This window comes from Pristis pectinata, chromosome 7 (assembly GCF_009764475.1).
Source record: "Pristis pectinata isolate sPriPec2 chromosome 7, sPriPec2.1.pri, whole genome shotgun sequence".
NCBI lineage: Eukaryota > Metazoa > Chordata > Chondrichthyes > Rhinopristiformes > Pristidae > Pristis > Pristis pectinata.
Window position 1 is genome coordinate 103350507 of NC_067411.1, and position 8905 is coordinate 103359411.

Below are 8905 nucleotides of genomic sequence, written 5' to 3' on the forward strand. Positions count from 1 at the left end.
TGTTTTGCATTATAATTTTAATTTTCTTTTCCATGGCTTAAGTACTTATGGCTTAAATGTCTTAAACTAAAAAGTATTAAATTTGCATGAATAGTCACACTCTCACATTCGTAGAATAGCTCTAACAAAATTTTGAATTCATTAACAAAGTTAGCATTGCTTTTCTCCATCCAGGTATATAATTACCAGCCATTTTATTCCAGATAGATATGTGGGAATGATGTATCAGTGAGCTTCAAGTTTGATCAGAAATGGTAGAGGACTAGCCACAAAGAATTCAATTTCCCCCACATCCTCTAAAATTAACACATCTAAACAAACGGCATTTACAAAAGTGCAAAGCTCCCTTGGGACTGCCCTGGAATATCTGCTTCTATTATCGGCCCAAGTCTGTGGAATACAGCTTAAGCTCACAATCTTCTAACTCAGAAACAACAGTGCTACCCAATGAATAATGGGTGAACAGTTGGTTCATTCAGCCAATATCAGCAAGTTTCTCGTCACAAGCAATCCTGTAACTTCAACACAGGACTCAGTTGTCCATATCTTTGTTTTTGTATGTTTACCCAAACTATTCTTCAGAACAGACAGCAAATGTAACCTGTAAGTGAAGAGCAGTAATCTTTCTTGCATCCTTTACCAACTATTGACTATATTGACTAGCATCCTTTACCAACTACTGACTATATTGACTAGCATATCTTGGTCTAATAGCAAAATATTTTCAATGATCATTATATAATTCTGTCCCTAAATATTCAACAAATAAGTAAATCTCTGTATAACCTAAATGTTCTTTGTTTGCCCTGCATAAAATACCAGTGCTTTTTCACGACGTTAACTGCAGCCAGCCCAATGAAAACCAGCCATCTCAGCATATTAGTTTATTTTTATGCCAGCAATGAATCTTCTAAGCCCAAGGCCTTCCAAAACTGCTGGCATTTAATTATTATCTTTCATCCACTGTTCAACCCACTGTACAATCTGTTCCAAATTTCTTTCCAGGTCCTCGGGTGTGTTACTGGGCAACTGATGCACAATCTCCTCTCGATACGATTCCATTGCCTCTTCATATATGGTCTGGAAAATCTCACACTGTAAATTGTCCTGAAGCTTCTTTCCACTGTAACCCCTGAATAACCATAAACAAAAATTAAGTGATGACTATAATAAGAGAACCTTGTTGATCAAAGAAGTTTGGTTTGTTACATTAATATGTTATAAGCAACATGAAAAAAGAAAACACTGACCCCTTTGGAAAAAGACACAGAATTGTTTCAATAATGGGACAGCTCACATCAACGTACACAATGGAAAAGTACCCCTTTTATTAGAAAGTAAAATCCAACATCAAAATTTAAAAAAAGAATATCACAATTTGCAGCTCTATCGAACTCTGGTTAGACCACACTTGGAGTATTGTATTCAGTTCTGGTCGCCTCATTATAGGAAGGATGTGGAAGCTTTAGAGACGGTGCAGAGGAGATTTACTGGGATGCTGCCTGGATTGGAGAGCATGTTTTATGAGGATAGGTTGAGTGAGCTAGGGCTTTTCTCTTTGGAGAGGAGGAGGATGAGAGGGGACTTGATAGAGGTGTACAAGATGATAAATGGCATAAGATCAAGTGGACAGTCAGAGACTTTTTCCCAGGGTGACAATGGCTAACACGAGGGGACGTAATTTTAAGGTGATTGGAGGAAGGTACAAGGGGGATGTCAGGGGTAAGTTTTTTTTTTTACACAGAGAGTGGTGGGTGCGTGGAACGCACTGGCGGCAGAGGTTGTGGAGGCAGATAGATTAGGGACATTTAAGAGACTCTTAGAGAGACACATGAATGATAGAGAAATGGATGGCTACATGTGAGGGAAGGGTTAGATAGATCTTAGAGCAGGATAAAATGTCAGCACAACATTGTGGGTCAAATGGCCTGTACTGTGCTGTAATGTTCCATGTTCTAATTTATTTCCAGATACTATTTACCTCTAAATGAAGGAACTTAATCTTGAGCTTCAATTGATCACAGACTTGATCTTGCATGGGTAATGACGACCCCAAAAAACCTGGATTAAAATTTAAACCTGTCCAGACTAGAGAAGGCAAATTGATGGGTTGAATTCTTAACCTAGAATCATTCAACCCCACTACTTACATATGGAATTTTCATGATTCCATCATAGGAAGGTGAGTCAGTAGAAATGTTTATCAACACATGAAGTAAATTTTTGACTGGCCTAAATGAAATGGCACAAGCAGTAATTGTGGAGGTATCGGGAGAACATCCCACCTTCCCAGCCCAGTATGTCCGAGTTTTCTCAAGCAATCAATGTCAATGGTTCAGAATAACACAACCCAGAGTTATCTTTAACCTATGCCAAGTAAACTAATATTAACTTGAGAAGTGGTTTCACTGCAGGGACCTTGCAATAGAAAAAGGAAGCATGAAGTTGGATATCTTCTAATTAATACTCACAAAGCTGCTTCCATGGATGTTAAGTTAAAGCAAAACTGAGTCAACTCGCTGTCCTGTGCATTCAACCAGTCTACTGACAATTATTGTTAAGGCTCACAAATAAATAGTGGACCTCTGGACAAGGTATGAGAAGGAAACCACCGCCTTGGAAACAATATTCATTGCCAAGACCCTTGCATCACCTTTCTCTGCAACCTCCTGAAGATCGACTCAACTAATGAGTAACCAGGGTGATTCTTTTGGGGGAAATAGTACATGTACACCAAGCTATTCTGGGAACACTGCACTTTAGACGAATAGACATATGCAGTACCTGTTTTCTAATCTGTCATATAGGATTGAATTATCCGTTCGAAGGACAAAGACAATGTGGAACCACCGCTCTGGAAAGAAGTCACACCCATGGTAATCCACAATTACCCCACCTTCCTTCATCTTCTCCTCAAGTTCATCAACCACCTGCAAAACAAATTCCATTAGGAGGAATTTCTGTCAACATGAAACAGAGATTACATACACAAAAATCATTCAAAATGCAAACAAGAGGATCACCAACAGCTCACCCCTCTTGGTTATCAACAAACAAAACCCAGCCAATAAAGTTGTTCATTAAAAAAAAGTTCAATAGATTAATGGATAAACGCATCACCCCGAGTCTGATCCCTGCAGAAATGTCACAGCCTCAATTCAGGTTCAAACCAGAGCCATTAGCTGTTAGATCTGTTAATTCTTTATATGTTACGGCAGCACACAGATTGAGTGGCTAGAACAAACCAGAGATATCCTTGTTCATTTTTTAAAAACATCAAATGCTGAAACCTAAATCTCACCAGAAATAAGATTAACAACAATATTATTGATAGAGGACAAGGAAATGAACCAAACTCCAAATTTAAATTAAGGGAACAGCTACAAACTGGTTGTTTTACAACGTATTTAATTGTTTCCCCACTCTACTCCAAACGTGCAAATAACTTGAACGACTCTAACAGAAAAGGTTCCTCGATGAGTTTTTGGAATTTCAAAAAGTTGACATTTGAGATTGAACAAACACAGAATAAATGGGCTTGAAAGAATTCAATGCATTCAAATATTTGAAATGTATTTTGGGTAACAGTATAGTTTTCTTCTGCAATACTCACCCCATCTTCATCCAGAATGGGACACGAGTATTCTTCATCATAGCCTTTATACAGCTGACCTTTGCAAAAATATTAGAAACATATTGGTTTACATCTCCCTTTTAACTAGTAACATCAATTCTAAGAGAAAACTACAGATAAATACACAAATATCAGACCTGCATTGATATATAAAACATACATAAAATCAGGAAAAAATGCCAGACAGTAGTACCAAGCATTGGTTCTCACTTTCCAGAGATTTTTTTTAAATCTAAATGCAAAATGTCTATCCATTCACCTGAACACAACAGCCACCACTAAGTTTAAATAAGGAAATCAATCAGGTAAACTGAAAGTAATGAGGCTATTGCTTCCAAAATCAATTATGTTTCACAGGAGAAACATTTCATCATGTTGTGCTTTCACTACCATTCAGCACCCTGAAACTACAGTTTATTAAATCTCTCTGTCAGTAGAAAGACTTTGCTATTTTTAAAAAAATATTTGATTTTGTCATCTTTAACAACACAAACATCGAAAGCAAGTTGTCCAGATGCTGTAACTCTTTTCTGCAACTTTTGAAAATTCGGTGCACAGTGAACATCCTCCTTTAATTAATGGAGCCAAAGTAATTAATGATGAACAACATTTTCTAACACTGCCTTAATTTGCTGAAATTTCATCAAAAAGTGAAATATATTTGTGCTTACTAAGAATGGAAGTATATATTCTGGATCTGCAATATAAATACTTGTAAATTCAAACTTTTCAAGAATGACTAATCTTACTTAGTTAAGTGATGCAGATTTTTAGAACTGTTTGCTGTCAGATATAATAAAAGCAGCATACTAAATTCAGGTAACCTGGTTACAAAACACCATAACTCATCCCTGTTCCAGTAATTGGCAGATTAATATCTTCACGTAATCTTTAAATCTATATTCACCTTCCTTTGCCAGTTCTCCCACATTCACATACGTCAGTCCAGTTCTTCCAGCTAACTCTTTACCAAGGGTGGTTTTCCCAACACCTGGAGTACCTGCCAAGACAGCAAAGATAAACACTGTTGTAGCCGATTGTTAAAGCATCCCTGTGGAAACTGAGCATCAGCAAATATATTCAAGGTCAATCCTTAAGAAATATTATTTACTATACTCATGCAACTAAATGAATGGAGTTCATTTCCTCTTGGGAAACAGTTAATCTACATAAGCAAAAATATTCGAATGTATTTACTCTTCAGTCTCTCCATGTGGTGTTTTCTCTCCATTCACCTTTACTCTCACCTGTGGCGGGCATTTTCTCACATTGATATCCATCTTTGATCCCTCAAATGCTGCAGGTGCAACTTTGAGTGGAACACAAATGCTTTAGCCATTACTGATCCTCAACAAATAAAGCAACGCCTGGCAGTATGCAGCATGACCAAGTTAACATTCAGACAAGGGCTGAGAAGCAGCAAGTAACATTTGCACCATGAAAGCACCAAGCAATGATCACCTCTAACAAGGGGAAGTCTAACCATCTACCCTTAACATTCAATGCCGTTTACATCACTCAGCTGCCCACCATCAATATTATGGGGGTCACCAGTAATCAGAAGCTCATTTGGACCACCTACGAAAATACAAAGCAGATCAGAGGCTGATTATCCTGTTGCAAGCAATTTAGCTCCTGACACCACGTGGCCTTTCCACCATCTCCAAGGCACAGGTCAGGAGCACGATGAAATACTCCCCACCTGCCTCTAAGAGTGCAGTGTCACAACCTTCAAGAAGATCAACACGATCCAGGACAAGCAGCCTGCTTAACTGGCACCACATCAACCAGCCGAAACACGCATTCCTTCCACCACTGACACAAAATGGCTGCAGAGTACACTGTATACAAAATGCACTCCAATTACTTGCCTCGGCCACTCCAGCTGCACCTTCCAAACCCGCATCCCCCACGGACAAGGTGGACAAGGGCAGCAAGTGCTTGGGAACACAATCACCTACAGGTTGCCCTTCAAGTCACACAACATTCTGCCTGGAAAAAATATTGGTGGTCTTTCTGCATCACTGGGTGTAAGTACTGGAGCTCCCTGGCCAATAGCATGTGGGAGGACCTTCACTTGAAGGACTACTGGGGGTTAAGAACACACCTAACCACCATTTACTTAAGGGCAATAAGAAATGGACAAGAAATGCTCGCCTTGCCAGTAACACCCAGGTCCTGAAAATGAATTAAAAACAAGCTTATTTACTAATACAGCTCACTGATTACAGATCATCACAGCTTTTATATTTAACTTCTTTTCATTAAATCCTGATCTTCTCCAACTTCACAAACAACCAGTGCCAGCAGCCCATAAGCCATCCATTTGTTCAACTACCAGCACTCCTGGCACCTCTATGTCTCCCTCAAGACCATCCTTAAAATCGATCTGTCTCACTTGCTAATGTTTCCTACAGCTCTGTGTCAATTTCTGCTTGACAAGGCTGTGAAGCACGTGGGAACGTTAACAATGCTAGACTAAAACACGTTGTTAAACTACTGCAAAATGTAAATCCACATTGGGAATATATTACCACCCGCACTCAATAAGAATGTGTAATCGTCCCCTAAAAAGACTTGAAGGTATCAGTCCAGATGAAGGGTCTTGACCCGAAACATCGACTGTCCATTTCCCTCCACAGATGCTGCCCGACCTGCTGAGTTCCTGCAGCATCTTGTTTTTTGCCCCAATAACTCACCCCATTCACACGTACTGTGAAATCTCACAGCTGCAAAAGGCAAAAGCTAAACTAAGCTAAGCTGCCCTGCCAGCCCTACCTTACCCAGCCTCGTCCTGCCCTGCCCCTATCCTACCCCACCCCGACCCACCCCACCCAGACAACCACCCACACTCCCACCGACGCTACCCATACCTGTCCTTCCCCCCCCCCCCACACACACACACACAGACACCCTCCCCCATCTGCCAGGAAAACATTCGGCCACATTCCCACCCTACCCCTCCCACCTACACCAGACAGACACCCCCTACCTCCCCCACCCACACACCCCTCACTTTTACCCCCCAACCCCTCACCTTTCCCCCCCAACACCCCTCTCACCTTTACCCCCCCCTCACCTTTACCCCCCCACCCCTCTCACCTTTACCCCCCACTCACCTTTACCCCCCCACACCCCTCTCACCTTTACCCCCCCTCACCTTTACCCCCCCCCACCCCTCTCACCTTTACCCCCACACCCCCTCACCTTTAGCCCCCCACACCCCTCTCACCTTTACCCCCACACCCCCTCACCTTTACCCCCCCACACCCCTCTCACCTTTACCCCCCCTCTCCCCTTTACCCCCCCCACACCCCTCTCACCTTTACCCCCCCCACACCCCTCTCACCTTTACCCCCCACACCCCCTCACCTTTAGCCCCCCACCCCCTCACCTTTAGCCCCCCACACCCCTCTCACCTTTACCCCCACACCCCCTCACCTTTAGCCCCCCACACCCCTCTCACCTTTACCCCCCCACACCCTTCTCACCTTTACCCCCCCCCCCCCACACCCCTCTCACCTTTACCCCCCCCACACCCCTCTCACCTTTACCCCCCCCACACCCCTCTCACCTTTACCCCCCCCACACCCCTCTCACCTTTACCCCCCCTCTCACCTTTACCCCCCCCCACACCCCTCTCACCTTTACCCCCAACACCCTTCACCTTCACCCTCCCCCCACCCCTCACCTTTACCCCTGACCCCACCCACCTGCCAGGAGGACATTCGGCCGGTTCTCCATGGTGAGAACCACCAGCTCCCACTGCCCGGGGACCTTCGCTGGACCGGCGCCGTCTCTCTGCGTCACAGCCCGTCCTGCCCGCCGTTCGGGGTGGTCGGAAACATTTCACAGACAAACGGACCTCAGTCCCGCTGATCTAATGTTGATTCCGTTGGGAACAAGGGCTCCCCCGTCATCGTCACCCCAGCGCGGAAACACCACAGGCAGAATCGGGGACAGCTAAAAGACGGCTGGGACCAGGGTCCAGAGGAAGGGAGGACCCCTGGTCTGAGGGAGTTATATTTGTTGTCAGAGCGAGAGGTGAAGTTGTTGTTGTAGCGGCGGGGGGGGGGTAACGGGGGGTAATGTGGGGGGGTGTGTGTAATGTGGGGGGAGTATAATGTGGGGGGGGTGTAATGTGGGTGTGTAATGTGGGGGGGTGTGTAACGTGGTGGGAGTATAATGTGGGGGGGTGTGTAATAGGGGGGTGTAATGTGGGGGGGGGTGTAATGTGGGGGGGGTGTGTAATGTGGGGGGGTGTGTAATGTGGTGGGGGTGTAATGTGGTGGGGGTGTGGTGGGGGGGTGTAATGTGGGGGGGGGTGTAACGTGGGGGGGGTGTAATGTGGTGGGAGTATAATGTGGGGGGGTGTGTAATGGGGGGTGTAATGTGGTGGGAGTATAATGTGGGGGGGGTGTAATGTGGGGGGAGTATAATGTGGGGGGGGTGTAATGTGGGGGGAGTATAATGTGGGGGGTGTGTGTAATGTGGTGGGAGTATAATGTGGGGGGGGTGTAATGTGGGGGGGTGTAATGTGGGGGGGTGTAATGTGGGTGTGTAATGTGGGGGTGTGTGTAATGTGGTGGGGGTGTAATGTGGTGGGGGTGTGGTGGGGGGTGTAACATGGGGGGGGTGTAACGTGGGGGGGTGTAACGTGGTGGGAGTATAATGTGGTGGGAGTATAATGTGGGGGGGTGTGTAATGTGGGGGGGGTGTGTAATGTGGGGGGGGTGTGTAATGTGGTGGGGGTGTGTGTAATGTGGTGGGGGTGTGTGTAATGTGGTGGGGGTGTGTGTAATGTGGTGGGGGTGTAATGTGGTGGGGGGTGTAATGTTGGGGGGGTGTGTAACGTGGGGGGGTGTATTGTGGTGGGAGTATAATGTGGGGGGGTGTGTAATGGGGGGTGTAATGTGGTGGGAGTATAATATGGGGGTGTGTAATGTGGGGGTGTGTGTAATGTGGGGGTGTGTGTAATGTGGGGGTGTGTGTAATGTGGTGGGGGTGTAATGTGGTGGGGGGGTGTAACGTGGGGGGGTGTGTAACGTGGGGGGGTGTAACGTGGTGGGAGTATAATGTGGGGGGGTGTGTAATAGGGGGGTGTAATGTGGGGGGGTGTGTGTAATGTGGGGGGGTGTGTGTAATGTGGGGGGTGTGTGTAATGTGGGGGTGTGTGTAATGTGGTGGGGGTGTAATGTGGTGGGGGTGTGGTGGGGGTGTGTAATGTGGGGGGGTGTGTAACGTGGGGGGGGGTGTAATGTGGTGGGAGTA

General features: G+C 45.1%; 1 protein-coding gene across 1 annotated transcript; it reads right to left on the reverse strand.

The window, feature by feature from the left end:
* On the reverse strand, positions 1-7539 carry ak6 (adenylate kinase 6). Its single transcript, XM_052019568.1, has 5 exons — positions 7348-7539; positions 4542-4634; positions 3614-3672; positions 2785-2930; positions 1-1132 (listed from the first exon to the last, which is right to left on the reverse strand). The coding sequence occupies exons 1-5, from the start codon at positions 7376-7378 to the stop codon at positions 943-945; spliced, it is 519 nt and encodes a 172-aa protein (XP_051875528.1). The 5' UTR covers positions 7379-7539; the 3' UTR covers positions 1-942.
* Positions 7540-8905: the final 1366 nt, after the last annotated feature.

Bases quoted from the DNA above. Each gene is read 5' to 3' on its own strand.
- ak6 (XM_052019568.1), bottom strand. From the start codon at position 7,378: ATGGAGAACCGGCCGAATGTCCTCCTGGCAG. The intron at 4,635-7,347 runs GTGGGTGGGGTC...CTGTCTTGGCAG, and splicing joins GCCGAATGTCCTCCTGGCAG to GTACTCCAGGTGTTGGGAAA. The intron at 3,673-4,541 runs GTGAATATAGAT...ATTTTTGCAAAG, and splicing joins GGGAGAACTGGCAAAGGAAG to GTCAGCTGTATAAAGGCTAT.